The 26,821-nt window shown below is 36.5% G+C and overlaps 2 protein-coding genes across 2 annotated transcripts in view; both read right to left on the bottom strand.

Moving 5' to 3' along the window:
* Positions 1-6,085, bottom strand: part of atp6v1ba (ATPase, H+ transporting, lysosomal, V1 subunit B, member a) — a 28,858-nt gene extending 22,773 nt beyond the window's left edge. The window contains exon 1 of the mRNA XM_051867550.1: positions 5,819-6,085. Coding sequence (XP_051723510.1) covers positions 5,819-5,927 — 109 coding nt within the window. The 5' untranslated portion in view covers positions 5,928-6,085. The remainder of the gene's footprint in view (positions 1-5,818) is intronic.
* A 9,048-nt stretch (positions 6,086-15,133) lies between these two features.
* vax1 (ventral anterior homeobox 1) lies at positions 15,134-21,830 on the bottom strand. The gene is made up of 3 exons (XM_051868668.1): positions 20,597-21,830; positions 18,471-18,658; positions 15,134-16,153 (listed from the first exon to the last, which is right to left on the bottom strand). Exons 1-3 carry the CDS (start codon positions 20,811-20,813, stop codon positions 15,605-15,607), a joined length of 954 nt encoding a protein of 317 aa, XP_051724628.1. The 5' UTR covers positions 20,814-21,830; the 3' UTR covers positions 15,134-15,604.
* Between the last annotated feature and the right edge of the window lie 4,991 nt (positions 21,831-26,821).

The following is a 26,821-nucleotide window of genomic DNA, read 5'->3' as shown; positions in this document are numbered from 1 at the left end:
ATGCTGAACAAATGTAAAAATTGTAGGACACAAAATGCTTTTTGGAACAAAAAGAGAAACGTTGGATGACCAATAGATAGACATATGAAAGACAGTGAATCAGAGCTCACAGGGGACCTTGATGGTATTCTCTTGGACTCCAATGCTAACAGATGGAATCCAATTATGGCACTGACAGCACATTGTGCAACACACTCAAAAGGGCAGTTTTTAGATTTAGTAGACCACGTATCAAAATAAATTGAGCAAAATCGAAAGATGATCATTTTGAATGTATAAAATATTAAGAAGATATTGTTTGGAGGGCCTTCATGACTTTACGCACAAACAAATGATTATAGCCTCTTTGAATAACCCATAAGTGCTAGCTAGTTAAATATGAACCTTCCCCAGCAGAACCTTTACTGTCATTGTAAACTGAAAGACTTCCTGAAATAAAATAAAAAATAAAAAAAAAATATAAAAAACGCAAGAGAGGAAAAAACTAACTAATAAATTATTAAATTAAATATAAAGTATTACATAATAAAACATTAAATGATAACATTAATAAATTAATTATAATTTAAAACTGCAAGTTAAATCAAAGTTTGCTACATATGTTTTCAATTCAGTTCAGGTACTTTAAAAAAAAATAATAATAATAATGTAATGCCCTCTTCAAGAGCCATTTAAGAGATGCAAAGAGTCCGTCTGAAGTTACAATGTTTGGAATCACATAACATCAGGATTAAATGGGACGAAAGAAATTAACTTGACATGCAATCAAAACTACTAAAGCTACCAAACAAAAAAGTCCCCTAAAAAAAAATAAATAAATAAACAAAAGCAAGACCTGCATGCAACACACAGTCAGTCTGATAAAGACACACACACACACACACACACACACACAAGCAATTGTGGCTGTTCATCTGTCCTAACAAAGACCTCCACAGTGATGACACCCCCATCAAACAGGAATGCTTTTAACCCCACAGGTAGAGGCAGAGGCTGTAACGGAGGACTCCCCACACGCATGCACTGATTGGGTCGTGTGTAATCAGACGACTGCGTGTGCGTGCGTGTATGGGGGGGGGGGAACGGTGGGAAGAGCTGTAATCTGTGTGTGTTTCCTGGCGGGATGCAGACTGAAGGGGTGACAGCTAAACTGAGACAGCTGGTTAACCTCGCTGCCTCTCGAGGAGAGGTTGCAAAGTGGTGCAGTTACAATAGATCGAAACAGCCATAATGTTACTGCAACAGTTTGAGAGTGATTTGCTTGGATAGGCGGGTTTTCACCCGTACGCTGCCTAGCAACAGATCTATAACAAAAGTCCTTAGCGGGCCCCCTATGACAAGCGAAGTTTACACTTGTTTGTCATATATCATATTCGAGTCGATGCGGAAGTTACTTAAGTAATTTGTACCTAAGTTACTTCGATGTTGGAAACAAGACAAGATCTTTTAAATAAAAAAACATAGCTACATAAAACTGTAAACAGAAGTTCACGGGCTAATAGAGCATTCGATAGCTATTATTTTATGTACATGTAATGCATATTTTTAAGACAATGATAGACAATTAGCAGACCACTTTCTGAAACATTTTTATATAAATTTTAATATAAAGCATTATCAACAAAATGTAAACATCTTAATAATAATTTGAAATAATATAAATTAAAATATTAATAAAAATTAAAAGAATTATAAACAAATACATGATATTTCATATATTTTATATATTTGAATTAAAATGAACGTGTAACTAGTATTACATACTGAGTAACTATGCGATAGACAGACAAAACTAAACAAAATAATTTAAAAAAAAAACATACTACATGCATTTAAGGCAGAACATAGTTCTGTAAAGAAAAACAGTGTGTCATATGTGACGTGCATAATAGAATAAAAAGGATTTTTTCCCCCCTATTCAATTTAAGTAGTCCATAATTTTATATACTTGGATACTATTTTTGAAAGTTGACTGTTCTATACTCGTCTTTCATTTACTTTTCTTTGATGGCAAGATGAAGTCGAACGCCCACCGCGGGCTTTCTTTTTCACTGTCACGACAATTGATTAATTACAGGCGGACAAAAGGATTAGCAACAGGAAACAGTGGATAAAATAAAGGAGGGCTGTGACATCTGAAAGATTTGTTTATAACCATGTCATTACGGGTAATTGTTTCTTCACAGAAATACCATTACCGTGCTGAATGTCTTTTCAGCACATTTAAACGTCTATTCAGCATTAAAACAAAGCGAATAGACAGTCTGGGTTAATTGCTTTTGTTGCAAATGACGTGATTAAGACAAAAAAGGCCTCTACTTCCACAGAAAAGATGAATGCACTGTACGTTTACTTTGTTTGTTTGTTTCTTCAGGCATCTTCGAAATTTGACTGGGCATAAGAATTATTTAAACACACCAGCAGACGAAAGTGTTGAGAAACTGAAAAATGTGTGGAAAAAAATAGGATAAATTGAATTGCAAATATTACAACACTTTAAATCTACATTCTCTACATACCAAACATTTGGAAACAAAATGCCAAAATACTTTTCAGCTGCTGCTCCCTTTCAATGGCCTCATTTTTAGTTTCTTTTTTTAAATTTGAGATTTTAAAGTTTTAAACTTGAAGGTCTTTCACAGTGTTTTTCAGCCTTCTCTAAGGACAAAGCAGGACCAATCAGACCTGGGCTGACAGACACGGCCTCTCGACTGTGGCGGCATATCAGGCGTTGCGAGGACTCATGGGTACAGATCTATGTGTTTGCCTTCCCATCAGTCTTCATTGCTTTCAATCACAGCCCACTATCAGCATGCACTCTGCCGCTGATGAGGCACAAAATGGTGCTGCTATCTGGCATGCCTACATTAGAGGGGCTTTTTTTTTAACAGTGTGCTGGGGGGCGGATCAGATCGGGGGTCTTTACGCATGCAGCTTCTTTGGCTTTCAGAAGGGAAGGCTTCAATTCTTCCATTAAGTCATTTATTTTCTTCCTGGTTTGCTAAGAGGCTTTCAGCCTGAGCTTTCCTTTGACATTCTTAGAAAAAAAAAAGAAAACACACTACCTGTGCTCCTCGGTGAGACGGTGTGTTTTGAGGTCTAAATTAATGAGATTTACACTGAATAACATCAATAATACACATGAAGGGGGAAAAAAATGAGAGAAAGATGCCAGACGTGCTGTAATTTTAGCAAGGTTCTCCATTAAAGGGGTAAACAAAATTAACTACTCAAGTGCTGAAACATCATACACAAGAGTCAAATTATGTTATTGAAGAGATGCTGGTAACACATTATAACTGCGTGGCGTCATCTGATGTTTCAGCAGGTTGAATGCAGGATATTTCAAGGTTTCGAGAAAAATGGAGAGAACAAAATGTACACACAACAACAAATCTACACATACACCTAAAAGATAAAATAGAAAAAAATGTTCAGTGATTATACCAGTACTGCTTCTCAGCCTGAATTTGGCTCATATAGTGCCTACTTCCCCATAAGCGAAATATACACTTCCTCTGGAATTTAAGCAGGACTAAATCACGAGAACACAAAAAAATCTCACACTTCCAAAATCAGTGGCAGTTTGAGGTCAGTAAGTTGTTTCTTTCTCCCTTTTGAAAGCAATTCGTGAATTTTTTTATTGATATACAATAACAAAATGTAATAATAAATAACATTTTAAAATATATTCCATACTGTTTTACTGTATTTTTGATCAAATAAATGCAGTCTTGGTGAGCATATGAGAATTCTTTCAAAAACATTTTTAAAAAAATCATAGAAACACCAAACTTGTGAATGCTACAGTAAGTGAATGACTAAAAAAAAAGGGAGGAAAGAGGAAAATACAGTATTTTGCAACTGGAATAAAAAAAATATGGTCATCAGCAGTATACCTAAGCTCTACTTCCTCCATTTAGCCAACTATTGCATCTCACTGGGTTTTCCATATTACAGCTAGTGCCAGGTTCGAAACTGACCAAACAAATATACATGTTGAACTGCACTTCAGATCTCATAAAATTAAAATTAGATTTCAGATCAGCCATCTATATCCCAGTGAACTCCTAAACATTGACAAAATACACTTTTAGCATATATAAAACTTAAAATTTACAGTCCGGGAAGTCACGCTAAAAACATTGATGACTCATCCTGCACTACACCATTTTGTCCAATCAAACACTTAGAATGAGAATGCCCCTCCCCCTAATACCACCTACAATCAAATAGGAAAACAGGTGAACCCTTTAATATGACCCATTCGAAATTACTAGGAAATATTTCAACACAGGGAAGAAACTGTTTTTTACTGGTTTTGAATGATTTTCTGTTAGGTTGCATGTGACAAGGCAAACAATTTGACAACAAAACCCTTGACAAGAAATGTGAATGACAAGAGTCAGACAGAGGCTTAACACAAAAAGTCAATTTAAATAGACATGATGGAAAAGGATGAAAAGCACTCCTCAATAGATTAGATAGCCCATATTTCTGATGGAATAAAACAGCATGAGCAGATTCAAAGATGGATCTGTCCCACTGGATTGTTCATTGCGCTCTAAATTGCCAGCAGGCGGTGAAGCCACCGAAAGTGTTGGAGCGGCCATTAAGGATTCCCAACCGACAGAGGGCATCACTGACTTACAGCCAAAACATTGACTTAAAATCACCCGATTTGCATCTTGCTTGGAATGACCGTGTTTGGAAATAAAGTCATGTCTGTACCAGTCATAGTTTCACACGCCACTGTTAAATTAGAGCCCGGCAAACAAATACTTTCTGGTGTGTAACTGTTAATTAACTTCCAAACAGAATCATTATGAAAAACACTATTCTGCGACCGGGCAGATGGAATATACTGATGTTATCCCAGAGGGAAATAATGCAGGGATGAAAACTCTCACTGCTGCTTTTGAATTAAAAGATTATGAAAAATTATTTAAAATATGACAATATGTGACTATACACTTCAGTTACAAGTGTTTTAAATGGGTCTAATGCAAAAACATATTCAACTTTTACTGTTACAAAAAAAGTCACATGATTTGTGTGGAGCTAAAGGTTCCTCATTGTACATTATTCACCAGCTCAGCTGGGTGTCACGTGATCATGTCACATGAGAGGGATCATCACTGTCTGTGTGCATGACCAACTGCGTGAGAAGCGAAAACAAAATCATAATAAAAACGTCCATTCCGATCACTAAATACAGACCTAAACTGCATATTTATATAAAGACAGTCATTCAATCAGTATGAAACTAATGAAGCTCAATGCGCCATTCATAGATGGAGCCTTAAAATTTATATAGGACAGTTAAACACCAACCTTAAGCAATCTATGACATAAAAGTATGGTTTATTCTAGCTTTGGATGAAGATTCCAGATCAGATTAACTGATCTGCCTATAAAAAAAGATTTAGCCCTGCTTGGATAGCTAGCATGTTTACGCTCAGACCTTCAAAGACACCAAAGGTTATCCAATTTCTTATTAAAATGAGCTTAAATGACACATTTAATTTGTTTATTTACACAATGGCCTTTCAAAAAATGAGTAAAAAAAAAAGGCAAAAGAGATGAGCGATGTCCCATAACCAGCTCAAGCTAGTTTTAGCACGACAGACGTTTTCTATTGACTCAAATCTGACATTTGACAACACTAGCGGTAGCTCAGCTCCGTCCTGTCGTTCTTTAACCTCTGCTCAAAGACGAAATGCAGATTAAAGAGCAGTGCAGAGAACTAAACGAGAGAGAGAAACGCCAGATGTATTGATGCTGTTAGCTGTATGAATGAAAGGTGAATGTCACTCACTCAGTCTGGGCTGGGAGATGTAGTTTCTGACCACGGCTTGCGCGTGCTGCCGTGCCGCTGCTTCAGGGCCATTCAGATCCACGGGTCGATTAGCTAGTAATGTAGACATTGTTATTATTTTTCTTAATTAAATGAAACTGTCTATGTGTAAACAGATCTACGCAGAGAGCGGATGAACAGACGGAGTCATATGACACCGTGATCAGGAAGTAGCACTCGTGTATGCGCACGTAAAAGACGTGAGTTTTACGAGCGCGTGCATGAGTCAGCAAGTGTCAGGGTACAGTGCCTATAAAAGGACAATTTCCACAAATTTACACTTTGGTGTCCCATGACTTTTTTTTTCTGGCACAAACTTTTAACTCAAATCCCATGTTGTTTTGTTTTTTGATGAGAACAGTTAGATATGTTATGGTAGACTAGGCCATTATCTAACATAAAACTAACCTGAGTAGGTCTAGCAAGTTTTAACATTTAAAGATAAATGCACAATTTCTAGATTATTACCTGTTCTTAATCTTTCTCCACTGTATTCAACTTTTAAAATCATTCAAGAATATCATAATATGACATATAGGCATACTCTCTTGAGTTTATCTTTAAATGAAAGTAAAAATATAAAAAACAAACAATTATTTTAATAAAAGATTCTCCCCTTGGCCCTTTTCACTGTGAATCACAGTGGACATAATTTGACTTCTTGACACTGATGGAAAAAAGACTAGCCTATTTAATGCCAAAGTGTACTCTACATAATTATCTAAAATAATGTACAAATGTAAAATCTCAAATCATTTATTTCATAGGTTTCACCCCTCAATCATCACTGGTGTGGTTATCTGGTTTTAGAAATCACATTAACAGATTCAAGGCTGTAATCGCTGACAAAAGTGTGTTTAAATACTGACATAAAGGGGCTGAATACATATGAAAATGAGTGTTTTGTGTATAATAAATGTAATAAATTTTGACCAATGTTGTAAAATAATAAAACTTATAGGGGGAGAATACGTTTTAAAGCCAATATGAACTGAGAATGAATGAATCACAGATACCTTATTTTACTGAGGTGAAGGCCTTTCTTAAGAAATGGCAGCGTCGTGTTAATTAAGGCCTGAACATTGAAAAGTAGATGCGTAATTTTTAAAAGGTTCTTACTTCTTTATATTAAATGATTTGAAATGTTCTTACAGCATATTCAGAGCTTCATTGACATGTGTTGTGTTTTTTATAAGAGAGACATATAAAGGCTTATAATTGTATAATCTTTGCACAAATATCTCTTTTAATTCACTTCATTCAGGTGCATGTGTTCATGAAAAAGGGATATTTACATTTTATACAAGGAACACACACACACACACACACACACACACACAGAGAAAGAGAGAGAGAGAGAGAGAGAGAGAGAATATGTGACATCTTGTTGTTGAGAAAATACAACTTCAGTGCTAAAGTCAGCAATGTTTCTTACTCCAATAAATCTGACACAATAAATTGCAACAGCATTCCAGAAGTACAAATTACCATTATTTTCTTTCATGGAGAGAATCAAAACAGACCTATGAAAGAGTTTTAAGCGACATGTGCATAATAAATAGTTAAAAATTTGTTTAATCTGCCAAATTCCCCGTGATGAATTACACTACCCATAATCCTAAAAAGAGCTCCACCAATAGAAGACTTCACTGTTACCATGGAAACGCAAATGGCAGCAAAAGATCTCAGCTAGAACTGCCCACTCCTAAGCACTGTGAATGACATAATCAACTTTAAATGTATTATTTTACTAATCAATGACTGTATGTCAGTGTTTTTATATTTTAGCATTTTGATTCGATTACATCTCACATTTGCAGTGTTTCCTGAAGCAAATAGTTCCTTCCCTAAATTCTAAATAAAATAATATTTTTTTCATTATTATTATTTTGCTTTGAATCGAAATGTGTAATTTGATTCATCTCAGAGCTGGTTGATTTACAGAGAAAAAAAATGAAAAAGTGGACTGTCACTATTATTTTGTGGAAAATGCACTACAGAATTATAGATTATTCAGAAAAAAAAGATCTGCCTCTCATAGTGTAACTCACAGGTGCATGGCCTTGGTGGAAAAAAGGGACGTGTGTGCCATTATGAGGCTTTTGTCACACTCGTTCATCAAAAGCTGTTTCAGTTTTTTGGAAGCACTTAAAACAATTTCTGGCTAGTAAAACCAATGGTCATCTAGTTATGATAATATGAAATCCAATTGCTAGACTAAAAAAAAGTCACCTTAACCTTAACAACATAACTTCTTTTTTTTTTTTTACAGACAATTTTAATTTTAAATTTCACATGTGCAACATTACATTAAAATTATTCAATCATCTTTTTGTACTGATGTACAAAAATAAAAAGCATTTTGAATCAAGTAAATTTTGAGAAACCTTTTATCCCTCGTCCTTAAAGCTTTATCCTTCTTCTGTCAGCTTTTATTCCGATCACATTGGATCATACAGTCTACAGTTACAGTTCTTTCTATATAGTTGAAACCTCTCTCACACCTGAAATCAGTCATCTAAATATATAAAAGCTTACCTGGAGCAGCTGTTCAAGGTTACAAGTTACTCTGATTGTAAATTTTCTTTTAAAAATCTTACATGTATATCCTTAATAGGATAAGTCACAAAGAATGGGCTTTCTCTCTAGTGTCACTTTCAGGGACATAGTGATCCAGCTGCCAATGCCTTCTGTCACTTTATCTTTCCATTAAGGCTTCACAGTTTTAAACTACTTGAAAGTGCTATAGACAAAATAAAAGCAACAAAAGACGTCAATGAGTTGAATTTTTTCCTGCTGTATATGGCAGGAAAGTTAAAAGTTGCCCAGCTCTATACAGGGGTTTAAGAGCTTTGCTCTACTATTTTTTTTTCCTTCTTCTTATCAGCAAACAAATAGCTTTGCAGGCGCATATTATGAGAGAGTTATGGTATGATACTTTTGTAAAATTTAAGTAAAAAAAATATCTTGTTAAAGTGAATATCTTCCAAAAATAAAATGTTGTTCCAAATCTGTTTGACTTTTTTTCTTCTGTGGAACATAAAAGAAGATATTTAGAAGAATGTTGATAATCAAATCATTGATTAATTTTTTTGGGCAAAAAAAATTCTCAAAATAATTTCTTTTATGTTATAAGAAAGTCACACAGTTTTGGAATGACATGATAGTGAGTATGATTTTAAATTTTGGGTGAATTAATGATCAGATTGTTTATAATCAACACAAAACAGCATTTACAACCCATTTTACTTATGAAATGTGATGTATTTCTGAGCGAAAAAAGAATATTCAGAAGAAAGAAATGTAGGCCAGGATTTGATTTTATTAATTTTGTTAGTTTTCTATTTTGATATTTTGTGTTTATTTGAATTGACTAAATTGTGAAAGGTGGCGGGAGGGGTTGAAAAATAAGAGGACTTGATGATGTCAGCCAATCGGAAATTTGTTTCGGGCAAAGCAAGCTTTGATTGTTGTTTTTGTGTGTGTGTGTGTGTGTGTGTGTGTGTGTGTGTGTTTTGATGAAACGTTTTTCTTTTGTTTAAAATAAGACCAGAAATTTGCATTAAAAACTAAAAACTAGGGTCAATTTTTGGATGAGGTTCAATTCAAGGAAAGTTTTATTTTTGTGGATTCCGTTTGCATCTTCATCTGCATGTGTAACTTTCCACTCAACTATTATTACTGTATCACTCTTCCTAGCTGACAGCTACACTAGATGTTTGAACGCACTCTTCAGACACTTATCTGTGATTTTCATTCTCCCACTGGATTTGTCTCTCTCTACATGCAGCAGGTACAATAGGTCCAAAACTCAAATCTAATGTTTGAGATTTGAAGATTTGAACCTCTGCCCTAACACACACACACGCACACGCACACACAAGCACGCACGCACACACACACACACATGCAAACACACCCATACTGTATGCATATGAGTATACACACACATACACACACTCCACTGTGAAACATGTTGGCAGGGAAAAGCACTAGAGTTTGGAGTGGGTGGGTGTTGCGGTGGTGATGCTGCCGTTTGTGAAGTCTCTTGAGAGTCAATCCAAATGTTTCAGACAGAATGCAAAAAATAGCAAATTAATGCTCCTGAAGAGTACCCACCCACTGGAGTCGTGCCCTCGCTTAAAATACATAATCCGTTTCACAATCCGTCCACAAAAAAAACAAAAAAAACAAAACATCAGGGCTGTGTGGTGTGGTTTGGTCCAGGTGGAGGGAGGTTGGAGTGTTGATGTATTTATTATTGTTCGCTTGAAGCGACCTTGATCCACGCAAACGCAAATTGAATCAAAACGCAGGGTTGAAACTCTGACGCTGTGGGAAATAAATCCTTTGCTAGTAGACAATTGTGCTATTGTTAAAAAACAAGTGATTTTTAATTGCTTAAAATATTACACAACAATATGAAAACATTATGAAATGGGCTATTTTGGTGTAGTGCCTCTCACACGGGCCAACCAAACCGATTTGGCTCTCCAACACCTCAATGAGATGCTTGTTGCTTCTAATGTGGCGATTAATGGTGTTTATACCACCTGCATAATTGTTGTTTGAAACCAGTGTGATTTGATAACAACATCTGTATTTAATTTACCACAGCAGGGGCCATCACTGGCATCGCTGATTATAATTTCGAGACGTCTGCTGTGTCAGATATGTAATAGGCTTAGTGATATGCCACCTAGTCAGCAGGTTTCTGTCATAAACAGCCATATGCATCTCTTTATATAGGCAGTTAATCAGTAAATGATTAGATTGCTTACAATTAACACAAAACTAAATTCACAACCCATCTTACTTATAAAATGTGACACATTTTTGAGTTAAAAAGGATGTTCAGAAGACAGAAATGTAAGCTGGAACTTGATTTTATTGGAAACGTTTTAGTTAAATTGTAATAAATGTTGTGTTTATTCATAATCATAATTGATTGAATCATGAAAAGTGGTGGGAGAAAAGGGGGTTGGAAAATAAGAGGACTTGATGATGTCAGCCAATTGGAAATTTGTTTTGGAGGCGGAGCCTTTTTTCTTTCATTCAAAATAAGACCAGAAATTTAGATTTTTTTATGAGATCCAATTCAGGGAAAGTTTTACTTTTGTAAAATCTGTTTCAAAGCTCAAAACACTTTTTGCCTCTGATTATGCTTCAGAATGCGATTTATTCATCATCATCATCATCATCATCATCATCACTTACGGGATTATTTCTTAATCGCATTATCTGAAAGTGTTTCCTTTGCATATTCATAACTAATTTTCAATCAGCATAAGGTATATCGAACTTTAAGAGCCCAAGCAAGTCCTTGTGCCAAAGGTACCAGTGTGTGGCTGCTCAGCTTTTCGAAATCCCCTGATTGGTTTATTGGATCAGTTAGTTAGAAAAGCCTGTCAGCATGTATGACACTTCAGGGAAAGGCCAGGAGAGCCGTGATGGGATTTAGCGCTCCCCAGGAACATCGGGGTCACGAGTCCACTCCACACTTGTACAAGGTTCTTTCACAGCGTGCGTTTACGCTCTGATCACCATATGTGAGCACAAATAAAAGAGGAAGTAAGGGACAAACAAAGAGCACAAAACACCCACAGGATGCTGCCTTTCCTCCAGCCGTAGGCCGGGGTTTAAGGGCTAGTCATGTGACGTGGGGAACGTGTTGGTGGTCTCACACAATCCCCCTTCCCTCTTTCACACTCTCCCCCATCGTCTCCACCCGTTCCCTCACCCCCAACCACAATGCAGCTCGACCTTCAGCCTAATTGGGCTGTGAGGGAGGAGAAATGGAGCGAGGGGGGTGGGGAGAGAGAAGGCCAAGACTGTTTTGTTTTTTTAGGAAGATTCCCAAGACTCAGAAGGGCAGAGACTGCTCAAACGCTCCGAGTAGCAAAGTGACAAAGGCCTTTAGTTAGAAGCCTTCAATCAGTGCACACATATAAACAAGCACACATACAGGTGATGGTTCAAAACTGAAAGCTATAACTGGCATGTAATCAAATAAAAAATAAGCAAAATTTCAGTGTCAAAATGGTAGCGAAAAGGGTTTAATGTTTTAAAGTTTTTTATTTTTTTTATTTTACTGAAAATACAAGTGGGGTCCACTGGCATTTTTACGTATTTTCCTTACTATTTTCTTGTATTAAGAAATTGCATTACTAGTAGGGCTGGGTAAAAAATATTGATTTCTAAATTTTAATCAATTCTCATTTTTACGAACCAATATCGATTTTTAAATCCCAAGAATCATTAGTCTATCCTGTTTTCAGTTGATGAATGTAGCGCGCCTCCCATCCAATAAATTGCGATAATCTTTGTGCTTTGTTTCTTTTGATATGAAACAAAGTCTCAGATTTCAAATGACGTTGATTTTATTATAACATTAAAAAAATAAATACCATTTTGGAGCTGTTTAATGTGACGTGACAGATCGCTGTAGCGCAGCTCAGTTCAAGAGAAGTGGCAGCGCAGCGCACACGTGAACCGATCATCTCCTCCGCTATAATACCAGTTACAGTGCGAAATAAACATGAATGAACATCTGAAGGTACTGTATGTTAAAAGATACAGTACAACTTACCGAAATCCATATCATGTCATGTGTACTCGCTCAATCAGTGTTTCAACCGCAGAAAGACTTCAATAAAACAGCTTGTAAACAATAATGTCACATAACGTCACATTTACCTCAGAAAAACCACCAACTTTTCAGTGAACATAAACTCAGCTAGAGAAATTAACTCTAGAGAGTAGCATTCTGATAAATATATGCACTATATTACATAATATTCATTATCATTTTTAATGTTCTTCAATATTTAATGCATGTTTGAATAAATCAGTTATGACAGCCACGATTTAAATGTTTATATTTCAAAAAACGAATTGGAGTAGAAATATGTAATTCTAAAGTTAGTATTATAACTTTATTTATTACCAAAAAACATCCTTGAGTGTAATTTACTTGTATATAAATAAGTTAATTTTAACCTTCAATATTATAGTAATGTACCAACTGACTCACATGTACCTGTAGTTTACAGCATTAGTTGAAAGATTTTTTTTCTTTGAGAAAATTTGCCATGTACTGTATCTGATATGTATCTAAAATAATCGATATCGAATCAAAATTGAAATCGAATCAAAAGCTTGTGAATAGAAATCGAATCGAATCATGAAAATTGTGTCAATACCCAGCCCTAATTACTAGCACAAATAAAACAAAAAATTAATTTAAGTTATGAATAAATATTAACCAAATTTCTATTTTGAATGAAAGATTTTCAGTGTGAACGGCCTACTGTTGAACCCCAATATATCTGCCAGAAAACATTGTTGAAAAAATGTGTCAAGTTACACTTAAAATAATAAAATTATATAATTAACAAATCATTAAAAAAAAAACTGAAATCCTGGTTTTCAAATGCAGATTTATTGTGGGGTTTTTTTTAAATGCCAAGATGTGGTGACCCATCGGGTACCCTTGAGGGAGCGATACAGATGGGAAAGGAACTCAGCGTTGCAAAACTTGCGAAACTGTTTCAGCACTGAGAAGTTCTGTTTTCGTTTGTCTAGTCATTGCCAATCTACAACTTTGCTCTAGAATACATTTACAAAAAAATTAACTCTCCCTACCCTGTTTATAGCCAACTTCCTTTCACAGTCTCTGTCTTTTTTTTAAAAAAGCAACTGTGCAACAACATTATATTGTTCTTCCAATCACAAGGACAGAATTGTTTTTTCTTCTTTACTGCCCCCATTGCTGTGGGGAAAAAACAGAGCTGTCGGGTGATTTTTTACTTTATCCCATTTAAAATCACTGTATCTCACTCATCAACTATATTTAAAAGCAATAAGTTTTAATTGTGTTGTAAAGAAATGCAAAAATTGTCCAAATGAAAAGAAAACAATAAATTTTAAATAAATCAGATGAATGAAATTAATCACTTTGATTATTTACTTCCTGTAATATCACAGTTGGACCAGTAGAGTTCCCATAAATGTCCTGCTATTGTGTTTGCTACGATTGTTTTTATGTCCAAAACCAAGTCAAGGAGTAACTCTGGGAGATACTTCTGTCCAAATTAAATTCTGATACTCCATTTAGATAAAGTAAGAGCATTTGCCATTCCAGGATGTTCAGACACATTAATTCATGCAAGGCTGAGCTCCTGTATGTCTCTCAAACATCACCACAGCAGACAATGTCAGCCAGCGCTGCGACAGAACTGGCAGTGTTAAGTGACCTTGGACGATTTACACTGATGCTGAGAACGTCACTCGAAGAAACCATCACACCATTTAGAATGTACACAGCTAAGAAAGATGAAATGAAAGACTGAAGAGATTTTTGTTTTGACTTTTTAGTTATATATAATATATATCCACACTCATACCACGGTTCACAAACTTCAAGATATTTAACAATAACACCACCAGAGCTTTCATTGGCTGTTCATTCAGAACCCCCCCCCGCCCATACATTCATTCTTTCATTATTTGCAGATATACTAATGATCTATTTATTACAGACGTGAATAATTTACAATAAAATAACAATTTTAGTTATTCAATCTTCTTGCTTTTATACTACAGTAATCATACCCTGTTCGTCCCTCAGAGATCCGCCTCATTTCAGCTCTGATAATTGAAAGGGTGTCGAATTCTTCTGGAAAACTTTGCCGCATTGGTACAGGGGTTGCTGCTCACGGCAAAACGTCTGGTCCGATAACGCGTGGGGTCTTGTCGATCCTCCGGAGCTTAATTCCAGGAAATGACATCTTGACTTTTCTCGAAAGGTTTTCAGTTAAACACGCACCTAAACATGGAAACCAGGACTACAACTTTAGTACCAGCACACACACAGAGAGGAGGAAAAACTGCATATTTAAGACATACACCTCACAAACTGAGACTGCCTTCAAAACTCGTTTTGGGGAGCACCCTCACAGAAACCATTTAGAGAACAACACAGGACTATTGGACTATTTAACGGTGTGACAGCGTTTCCCTTCGATTTAGTCAGAACATGTTTAACCAAACAAATACAAAATGGTATAGACATTTGATATAGCTTGGTACAGCAAATTCATGCCCTCTGTGTATATAAAGCCACAGTATGACTGTATTGTATGCTAACCTTTCGAAATGAGTTCCGATATAATATATATCTTTCATTATTTGAGACTTGGCAAAGGCAACTCTGTAAAAATCACATTTACATCACTCTTTAAACTGAAAACATGAACAATGTTGCCACGAGTTTAGTTTTTATCAGGGGATCTATGTTCTGTACTGTTGTTGTTTTTGTTTTTTTACCCAGCAGCTTTCAGATTAGTTTTTAATCTGTATACAACTGTCCAGCTCCAAAAAAGGTGTACGGGGAAAAAAGTACCCCGAACATATTGCCTCAGAAAGCATTTTCATCTCTCTTCCCCTCCATAATCTCTTGCTACATTCCTTCCTCAAGCTCTCGTTTGTGTCAAATTTGGAGAAACTTTGATTTAGTGCAAAAAGCTCTGAAAATCCTCGTTTTTGAAAAGTATGAGTCCACCTTTTTACAGTTCTGAGAGGCATCAAGTGTGCAGGTTGACGACATGAAAAAGAAAGAAGATACAACAGCACTGATGGGACAAAAGGGGGCGAAAGTGTTTAAAAAAAGAGAGATAATCAGAGCTCGTTTCAGATTCTAATTTCAAAGCCACAACAACAACAAAGACAAAAAGAAACCCCTAATGATCATTCCAAAACTTTCTTGTCTAGCACTTCTTTGCCATTGGTCCGCGAATAGGGCTCAAAGGCGGAGGAGCTCAGGTAGCGGGCAGAAAGTTCCTGCAAGTTCCCTGCGAGGGATCCGGCCATGCCGAGCGGGGTGGAGGAGATGCGTGAGGCGACCGACCCAAGTAGAGAGGGCATAGGAAAGCTAAACAGCCCGTGGGCAGGCGGAGATCCCTGCAGCCCCGTGACTGTCCCCGAACTGGTCACCGCTGGCAGCGGTGGGCTTCCCCCAGCTGTGCCTGAGCTGGCCGCGCTGCTGCTACTGCTGCTGGAGGAACCTCCATTAGCGGTGATGCCCAGGGACGGCCCACGCAGGGCTGAGCCTAGTGACGAGCTCCCGCAGTGGGGCAGCAACCCTGGCAGGCCTGGGGGAGTGAGGAGCCGGCCCTGCTCCAGGAGACGGAGGACGCTGCAGGTGGCGGCTGTCTCAGAGACCACGGAGCGCAGCTCTGAGTCCTTCCCTTGATCCTTCTTTTGCTTAGTGCGGCGATTCTGGAACCACACCTTCACCTGCCGAAGGACGGAAAGAGAGAAAATAGCTTGAAATAGAACACAACAAACAAAATAAAATGGAAAATAGTGTGATCTTGCAGAATACTACTATAATGCTACTTGGTTGCAAATGTAATAAATAAATAAATAAATGAAAAGTAAAACAATTCTTTGATTTTTAGATACCATGATTTAAAGAAGTCTATTTATAGAAACTATATAAGGTAAAATGTGAATAGATTATATATGCCTAAGGTAAATCTGATTCAATTGTGCATGTAGAGCTAAAATGAAAATAAAATGTGTAAGTGAAACTTATTTTGAAATAAAAAAAGGGTAAATGTAACAGTAGATATAAACCTTTCAATTTCTATAACAAAAATGTGCCTTTTCTTTTGAAAAACGCCACAACACAAGCTCCTTTTTGCAAGGACGGATGGATCAATACTGTTTTGAACCACGTAATTGTACTGTATCCATTTCATTTAGGTTTACAAAGAAAGAGTAATAGCAATTTCCAGATAATACATGTTTAGATCAAGCGAAACAAAGTCATAATATATATTTATTTTCTATAGAGAAAAGGAGGTCCGCTTCATATTCACTGTACTTCAAATGATCGATAAGAACAATGAAGAATGACTAACATCTCAGAATTGTGTCACGCAGTTTAACTGTCACATTAAATGCATCGCAATGGTGGTCATACTATTTAAATGTTTCGTAATAGTACAAGATTATTAAAGAACGAATATGCAGCTCTGTTTAACAAAGCTGTTAGTTACATACCTTAACAATTTCATCAGTGCTGTAAAGGAATGCTAATTATTGAGTTATCAGAATAAAGCTGCCATTGTTAAATTACTAACATGCACATATGTCATTTGTATTTATTTAATCTCGCTATGTTTTGTGGATAACATGAACTGGAAGGTCAAGGAAAACATTGAATTACCAGCAATTCCATTTTCTAAAAACACAATATTTTCCCTCTCATTCTCATTCTTTACGCATACTTGACTTTGTCTTTGAGAAATAAAAAATGCATTGCTGCTACACTTTCACAAATGGATGACTTTCCTTGTTTGATCTTTCCACAGAACATTTTGTGTCTCTACGAACACTGTTAATTTCATGATGCCGTCATTAAGGAGCACTTCACCGTCCTCATCAGGCGGCCAAGAAGAGACACGGGAAGCTTTAATGTAATCAAGGCACGGATTTGAACTGCACTGCAGCACGGGGCATTAGAGAGGGCATTAGTGAAGCTAACTCTATTGTGCTCCCTGTGTTAGCAGCACCGATCTGCCTCAGGGCTTCAAATGTCGTAATTTCGCCCCACAGGAGAGCAGAAGAATTTTAAAGTCGTTAGAGGGGTGATGATGTGATAGAATGTGACAAAGTTCAAATGGCCAACAGAATTAGAAACACTGAGACAGCATTGTCGTTTTGCAGGTGTTCAGGGTGTTTAATTAGGGGAGGCCCGATCAATAATAACAACATATGATTGAATAATTGAGAAAAATTATTCAAATGTGTTAAAATACAAAAAAAGCAGCTATATTATTTTGTTTTATAATATTTTTTTGTGAGCCATCCTGACATTTTTCCTTAATAAAGGCAGTACTTGGTCACGCAAGCATGTGGTATAATGAACATGTTCACTGATGAATAAACAAATAAAAACGTGGGCTCCAAAATTAGCTTTACTACTGCAGTCAGAGTTTCCCTGCACTGCAGATTATACAGGGAGACATGCAGAGGCAGAGAGAGAGAGAGAAAGAGAGAGGGATAAAAAAGGTCAGAGAAGCAGAGAGAGAGAGAGAGAGTGCATGTACAGTTCAGTCATGTAATCTCAAGCTCGTGACCTCTTGCTGACCCCTGCGCAAAGCATGTGCTGCAGATGCATCGCTGGGCTTATTTTTGTAAAGCGAGCCTTTATGCCACTAACAAACCATCAAAATATTGCAAAGGGGAATTATCGAGGAAAACGTCAGGAGATGCGACCGGATCATTGATGTTTTAGGTGCCCTGAAGGGATGACACAGGATGATCAAAATGCAAATAAAATAAAGATCAAAATAATATAGTGAGAACAAATTGTTACCAGGTAGCTCTGCGTCTTTTACGATAATACAGAGAAACAAAAATGCATCTTTTTACACATCAAATAATAATTATGATTAGGTGTCAGACGTGTGTCACAAGGATAAATATGTTTGTCATACATGTATTATTTTTGAGTTTGTCTTGTGCTTCAGTAGTCTTTAAATTAATTGTTTTGTGTGTTTGTAATTGTATTTGTGTGTATTGATATGTGCATTTGAGTGTGTACCTGAGTTTCAGACAGGTTAAGTTGTCGGGCAAGTTCGGTTCGTTCCCGTCCCACAACATACTGGCACCGCTGAAACTCCATCTCCAGTCTGTACAGCTGTTCTGCTGTGAACGAGGTCCTAGTACGCTTTGGTCGGTCTAGATCCAAACCCTTGGGGAGAATAATCTCTCGAATCGAACCTTTGGCATCTAAATGTCAAGGGGAAAATGTTTCAGTAAATACCTGCTATAATATTATCATTAAAATATTTGTACATACAATTAGCAGATATCATTATGTAATAAAACATGCTAAAAGTGTTTTTTTTCTTGAGAAATGAATATAGATATTCATGCAAAACATATTAAACATTACAAAACGTTTTTAATCAAGAAAACCTTTTTTCCACAAAGGCCGTCACGTTTTTGAAGGTATGTCGTGGCATGTAAGTGCTAAACAAATGCGGACTACTCCTTTATTATTTTAATAATAAAAACATTGTCTGTTCTTTTAAATACTAACAACTCAACATGTAGGAAAACAGCGTTGTGTAAAATAGTATTTTAAGTCACATAAATCACAAATACACACACAAAAATCAAAACAATTTTCTGTTTTTCTGTCTTTTACATTTTAGTTATAAATATTTCTAATGGTTCTACTTTATCTTAGAACAGATTAAATGATTACTAAAAACTTTTCATAATGAAGTTTTCTAATAAAGTAAATAAAAAGGAGGAAAAGAAATGTGTGATTTAAAACCTAAAGAAATAAAATATTTAAAAACATAAACCAAACATGTTAGCTGGTTATTTAGATTTAAAATCAACAGTCTTTTATTGTTGTGACATGGGGAACCGTGCCCCAGCATGCTTATTAAAAAATTAAATCAATTAATACATTCTTTTTTAAAACAAGTTAAGCTTTGTGACAACTTCAAAATCATAAAAGAAAACACACACACACACTCACTCACACACATACACACACACAGGTCTACAAAATTATTCAAAACAAGATACTGAATTATTGTATTGGCTGCTGAATTGTGACTAAAGAAATGACACAATAATTTCATAAGGTTAATTTCCTCATATTTCAACAGGCCTCTGAGACTGACCTAGATTTAGCTTCACAACCTAAATAAATTAATGGAGCTGATTGCTCTCCAGAATTTTACAATCAGCTGACAGTAGCAGGAGGGGCTTCACAACTATGTTAGTAATTTGACACAAATATTGACAAACTGATTTTTAGCCAACTGATTGCAAAAACATTAACATTAACATAAACATTCTCCGAAAACTTAATGTGAAAAATGTTCAATGTACAAATACACTGCTGTGCATTCTCCACAATCTCAATTACACTGTTTCTGGAAGAAAAAAAATTCAGATCTCCATTCTGATACCTTACTAATATTTCCGATGATGGACAAAAAGCACTGAAGCTCACATATACATATATATATATATATAATATATGTATATATTATATATATATGTATATATTATATATATATATATATATATATATATAAAGCAGAGATTATAAGACCATCTAAAAGCGATAATCAACATAATCAGTAATGTATATAAAAAGTTAAATTTTCCCTTAAGTTATGTACAAAGTAACTACATTTTTCCTTAAATCTTACAATCACAAAAACTGTACTTTAAACAAATAAAACATCGTCAATCATATAGTACAGTGCTTAAGTATTTTACAGCTTTGATAATTATTCTATTAATTTTAATTTTAACTATTAATTTTATGTCTATAAAAGTAATACACAGTTGAAATTAATCTAAATAGCATTTGCAAATATTTGCAACCAAAAGGCAGCGGAGAAATTGGATCATTGAGCTATGAGACCCACCATAACAGCTGATAAAATAACAATCATAATTCTTTATCTACAATACAGAACACATTTTCCCTGTTTTCAATTCAGCGTACATCAATTTACACTTGTGAACGCTTGAATCTATTCACACTCACTCGTGGAAGAAAACAAAACAAAACCAGCGACACAGAAGAACTAGCACAAAAAGCAAAATTAAAAGTTCAAGTTTAGTCAATTTCTTGTTTTTTCCTCTGGAGTGCAGAATGTACTGAAAGCTCTAAAAGAGTGTTTTTAAACTTACCTCGAACTAGAATCCTACGGCAGTAGTCAGGATCTCCTGAGCTTGTCCGGCTCTTTTCGCAGTTTTCCACTGGTCCGGATGGAGAGAAGGACTCCTGCTGGTCCTTCAGGAACGTTTTTGAAATGTTCCCCTGAGAATCCTTTCCCTCCTTCCCCTCTTTTAGTCCATTCTTCAGCAGCATTCCGGACTCTGAGTCTTGGCTGTAGCGGACTTCCATAGTCACTTATCCTCTGCAAAGATTTCTCCTTCTTTTTCTCCTTGTTGGGAAGAAATAACTGTTTGGGTATGGACACACACTGCTTATTCTGGGTAATATAGGTTTGGTCTTTCTGTAAAACAGCAGCTTGGAGTCAGAGTCAGATAGCTAATGTGCCACCAGCACTTGCCCAGTCCACTGATCTGCCCTATTATCTCTGTGCAGACTCACTTGCCCAATGATCATAGACTTCTCACCCAAATTCAACAGCAATTTAACAGCTCCTCTCCTTGTAACATTCACATCAGGCTGATCTCCGGGTAATCAGAGCTGTGGACGGACACATGCTCGCCGCTTCAATTGATTACGGTAATTTTGCTGCCTCCACATTTGCGTAACCTCATGAATACTCTAAACTGTTTGGGAAATACACATTGTCCTGATAGAGGGGTCCACTCACTCCGACCCCCCTCTCCGCCCTCGTTCACACAGGATCAAGGGAGATGATTTGCCTCGAATCGCCACCACGCACAATCACGGAGCCAAAGGACCAACAGAAAAGTTCCACTTCATTCCTCGATGCCCCGGCACTGGCCGTTCCTCTGCTCTCAGGATGTAGTTCGGTCGGGCTAACTTTGCGAGCAGGCTGACGAATCTCCCCCCGGATAACGGCCCGAAACCACACACTGAACCCTCAGAGCTAATACAAGCAAAGAGCGAAAAGAGAGAGAGGGAAAGATCGGTAGAGAGCAAAGAGAGAGAGAGAAAAAGAATGAGGGAGGCGGAGAGACCTGAAATACGAAAAAAATGGAATCCACTTCCCTCGGAATCTGTAGTGGTAATGAACACGGATTCACAAAAGAAAGGAGATGAACACAAGGGAACTCTGTCAAGCAGGGGACAGTGTGCAACAACCACCCCGAGTTACCCAGCACCTCTAATACAAACCGAAACCGAATGCTATGATCACTCAGCCCCCTTACTCTAAAAGAATCCTGCTAAAGCATCGCTAAAAAACTCAACCTGTCCGAGATCCCAATGCTAAAACCCAAAGCGACCCCCCCTCCTCCCCTCTCCCACTCCTTCCACACCACTACACACCCACCCACTCAGTCTCGCCTATTTTCATTGTCAAAGCAACAATATCTGGGGGAACAGCAGTGGTCTGTAATCCAATAAGACCATTGATTAGGCTACAATGATTCAATTCAAGCCAATGGTTGCGAGCATGGAACAGGCTCGGACCCTTCTTGTCACCTTGCAGGGCCAGAGGCCCTCTTCATGCTGAACTCCCCCTTCCCGAAGCCATTCAGTCCTTTATGGGAAACGGAGAGCAAAAGGAGTGAAAGATGGCAATTATCTAATTGGACTATTAACAAACAATTCTGTGAGTGTGTCTGGTAGGGAGCAGAAGAGGATGGGGAGGGGGGTGCTGGACTAACTTCATTTAGCGAGTGTGTGGGGCAGCCTGTTGGAGAGAGGGAAAGGTTGTTTAAAGAAAAGATGAGAGGGAGGGATTGTTTAAAGAAAAGGTAAGAGGAGGCTACAAAAAGGGGCTGCAGGGGCAGCGGGGCAATTCTGCCCGAGCTTGGGAAAAAGAGTTTGGTGGGACGTGTACCAGCTGTGGTCCGAGACGTTCCAGGTCAACAAAAGATGAAGATGTCCTGAACGGAGACTATAGGACACTAAACTGTCTTGGTACGGAGGCATCTTCAAATATCTGTTGCTTTTTAAAACCGTCAGTACTGTATAATACCTGTTGAAAAGAACAACACATTATGTTTGGGATGTATTCTAAAATTACCTCTTATTGTACTAATAAGATACATAAGGTACGAATATCACAAGATACTAATGTAGAGCCTTAAGGTATGAATGGCTATGAATGGACACTAATATGAACCCTTAAGTTACTAATATGAATCCTAAAATTACAAATTTCAAGCCTTAAGGAACTAATATGTTCCCTTAAGTTAAGAATACCAACCCTTAAAATAATAAAAAGAGAACGTGACAGAGCTTGTAATAAAACAAGAATAAACATCAGCTTGGCTTTTCGGAAATAGCGAGAACTGAAGGATTTGAAGTGTAAAATTGAATTGAGATGGCAACTTTATTACTCGACAGGTGAAAAAAGGGATTTTATTGATCAGATAAATTGCCGTATGTAGCTCTGTAACAGAGTTCATTGTAAAGCATTATCTATTGTGAAAGGTCATTTCATTATAGGATGTTGAAGAGCTGTGCTGGAATTTATTTTCAAGGAAGTACCATGTCTGTTAATGGGTATAGCTACAGTAACGTCTTCAGCTAGTCAGTTTGAGATCCTTTCCATCTAAACTGGTTATATCTCTTAAGCCTAGTAGTAAATGTTTTATGAGCAGTAGGATAATCTCTCTCTCTTTTTTTTAGTTATAAGAAAGAACCATATTCATCCGCAGTCACTCAGAGCTGAAGCTCAACCAAAACAGTGTTCTTCTGCAAAATGCATGCTGTTTTGTTTCTGAAAATCAATTCTTAAGGTACTATGTACCTTTAATTTATATATATCAAACCTTAAGATACTAATATGTACTGTACCTTTAAATTACTAATTATCAACTCTTAAACCTATATGTACTAATATGCAAGTTATAAAAAACAATCTAAAAAACAATCCTTAAGATACTAAAATGTACCTTTAAATGACTAATATTAACCATTATACTAATCTGAACCCTTATAGGGTTAGTTCACTCAAAAATTACATTTCTGTCATTAAGTACTCACTCGCATGTCATTCCAAACCTGTGAGACCTTCGTTCATCTTCATCTTCGTTTCCTCTTCCCTGAGGAAAAATTGTTGAATAAAGTCATTATTTTTGTTTTGTTTTCGCGCATAACAAGTATTCTCGTCGCTTCATAAAATTAAGGTTGAACCACTGCAGTCACATTGACTATTTTAATGATGTCTTTACTACTTCTCTGGACCTTGAATTTGGTAATTTCGTTGCTTTCTATGAGAGCTAAAAAACCTCTCAGATTTCATCAAAAATATCTTAATTTGTCTTTCGAAGATGAACGAAGGTCTTGCGGATTTGGAATGACATGAGGGTGAGTAATGACAGAAATTTCAGTTTTGGGTGAACTAACATTTTAAGCTAATAATATCAACCCTTGGGTTACTATTACCATCATTACCATTAAGGTTCTAGTATGTTTACTTTAGGATAATGCACAAAGGTGTACCATCGAGGGCACTGCCCCGTTAACAGCCTAAAAGTACAGATATATATTTTCAACATTTTTGACAGTACAGGCTTTTCAACTAGCTTAATCAAGAATCCCTTGATCAACCAGTTTCCAACATGTCTGATCAACATAACTGCTATACTGGTCCAGTAACTATATGGACAACCTATATATAGCAAAGGTTTATAGCAGAGTGTACTGCTGAGTGGGAGAATGGGATCGGACTTAAACCTAGTTGAGAGCCATCAGTTCTTACGTGTCCTGAGCATGTGCACAGTCCACTGCACCTAGCAACATGTCAGAAAATGTTTGACATTGTAGTCATGCAAATTACTAATCAACATTTTGATACTTATAAGCAAGTATATAAAGTATGTAGTATCAGTGAAGCATTATCTGAAGCATTGACTATTTCACTGTCTAAAGCCTGACTAGACGCAACAATTTAATGATTTATGTTGGAAATGAAAGTCCTGACCTTCAGTTTAGTCATTTCTGTCATTAACAAAAGCAGTCATAACATTGTGAAATGCTAATATTTTTGATGTGACATTTTTTTGGCTTTCATCATGTTTTTTTTTTTTTTTTTAAACATTTCTGTGTGAAGGTTATTCAGATATTTCCTTAATAAAGTAGCTGTGAGGATCCCAGAACAATATGAGTGCCATTTCCTCTTCCTCGGTTTGCCGCTATTGTGTCACTGCTGGTAAAGCCTACCATCAGATGGTAAGCAAAGCCCACAGTGTCAGAATGGCAAAACTCACCCACCTCATTTATTTAGAGACAACAAAACACTTCAGCGTCAAAAGAGAAGAGGGACAAAGAAGAGATGGGTGGAAAAACACAAGATAGAGACAAAAAGACAGATGGTGAGACATATAAATAGATAAATAAGAAACAAGCCATGACAATACCTGAAGATGGGAAAATAAATTTTGTGCAGCTCCTTTGCAGCATTTGGGTTACACAGCTATCAGAACTCCAAGATTTTACAAACCTCCTGTGGATTATGGAGAAAAAAAAAAAAAAACAACAGGTGTGCATAAGAAGGATGGCAAAAAGCCAAGAATATGATCACTACTTTCATTTTAAATATAGAATACCTGCTTCATAAAATGTCTCTGTTTAGTTTTAATGTTATAGCTAATAAACGATAAATTGCTGATATTAAAATGCTATACTATTTTTCTATATTTAATTTTCTATATTTCATTTTAAACAGTGAATTCAGACATCATAATTTAATATATACAGTATAAAAAGTGTGCCTTTTAACAGTGTTATTAAATAAGTCTTAAAAATGTGCACTTTAAGAATATCATACCATATCATATCAATATCATAAAATGAAAAAATATCTAATACTGGCCGTTACACTGATATGGTACCGATATGCTTCCCTAATTACTAATTATTACCATAATTGGTTTGTAAAACTACATCACAAAACTGTGACTGGTCACTTGCTCCTATTAAATAAATGTGCTAAGCACTAAAGTCTAGGTACTTCTGATTCATAATAAAGTATATGTATTCCCCAGTTTCAACAAAAAACCTTGAAATTACTGTAATAGGGTAAAACATACATCAATAAGAGATTCCACTTGCCACTCCCAGTCCCAACTCACACCAGTGCGTTCTTACTCTGCTAATACACCCATTACTAGACAAAGTGTGTTTTGGCTGCAAAAGAGGCCGAGGGGGAGAGACTTGAGTCCTATCTTGCTCTTAATAGCTCATTAGTAGAGCTAAGCAGGCTCTCTTCTGTATCGCTAGCACCTTTATTCTGCTAATGTTCATTGTACCTCTTTCTGCTATCTACAACATGTCAAATGTGCATGGAAGCAAATAGAGCCAAAACCTGGGGATGGTTTCAAAACATACCACGCTGCTACCAGAGAGGTTGTTCTGAAATTATATTTTGAAAAGTCCGTCCTCTCGCACAAAGGTGGATTGTTGTTTGTGTTGGGGGGGACGAAATAGGCAGCTGCTTCTGTATAATCAAAGTAAGAAAGTTCAGGAGTTTCAACCCTCACATGACATGTGAAAGCAAACACAGCCTGCTCTTAAACTCAACACCAAGAGGCATTATGTAATGTCTAATGAATCCACGCCATAATAATAATATGATTTATGAGAACATAAAACTTGTAATTGAGAGAGGTAAACAGTAAACATTGAAAGAGAATTTAAATAAATTAAACCTACATATATTAAACAGCATACAATATTTGGCTCTCCTCAACAGGATAGTATATATGCTACAAAAATAACATTTAATAAAATATTCAATAGTAGCTGACAATCAACTAAACATTTAAAGAAATTATTGTAATGGCTCGAAATATACAAAAGTTGTGTACATTTGCAAGGATTAGACAAAGACCTGACTGTTTTTAAACAGAAGTGATTTTCAGATAATTGTTCTGGAGAGCATGTGGTCAATGTTTTCTTCTCTTTCTCTTCCATCATGTTACCTAAAGCCTCTCATTCAGATTTAACAGATCAATACCGTCTCTCAGCCTCTGCTCTCCTGTTCAAAACAGTGCTAGGGACCATCTTCAAACCATAATAAAGCATTTAATACCAGCAGAAACCTATCTGACCTGGAGTCTGCGTGCGTGTGTTTAAGTACACAGGTGTGTGTGTGTGTAAGTACACAGGGTAAGGATTCTCATCAGAGCACATTTTGTTAAGGTCTAATGTGGGGTTTCAGAGCCATTACAGGTGAAGCAGGAGGGGTGTCTGTAGCCATGGCTCTCATCTTTGAGACGTAATCTCAGACAATCGCTCCAATT

Source organism: Ctenopharyngodon idella, chromosome 17 (assembly GCF_019924925.1).
Source record: "Ctenopharyngodon idella isolate HZGC_01 chromosome 17, HZGC01, whole genome shotgun sequence".
NCBI lineage: Eukaryota > Metazoa > Chordata > Actinopteri > Cypriniformes > Xenocyprididae > Ctenopharyngodon > Ctenopharyngodon idella.
Note: the sequence above shows the minus strand (reverse complement) of the source record. Positions and strands in the feature narration are given on the sequence as shown.

What these genes read in the sequence shown, in the direction of transcription:
- vax1 (XM_051868668.1), bottom strand. Translation starts at nt 20,813, where the DNA reads ATGGAAGTCCGCTACAGCCAAGACTCAGAGTCCGGAATGCTGCTGAAG. An exon ending in CCGTAGGATTCTAGTTCGAG is followed by an intron (nt 18,659 to 20,596) that starts GTAAGTTTAAAA and finishes CTTGACATTTAG; the next exon opens with ATGCCAAAGGTTCGATTCGA. An exon ending in TTAACCTGTCTGAAACTCAG is followed by an intron (nt 16,154 to 18,470) that starts GTACACACTCAA and finishes GTCCTTCGGCAG; the next exon opens with GTGAAGGTGTGGTTCCAGAA.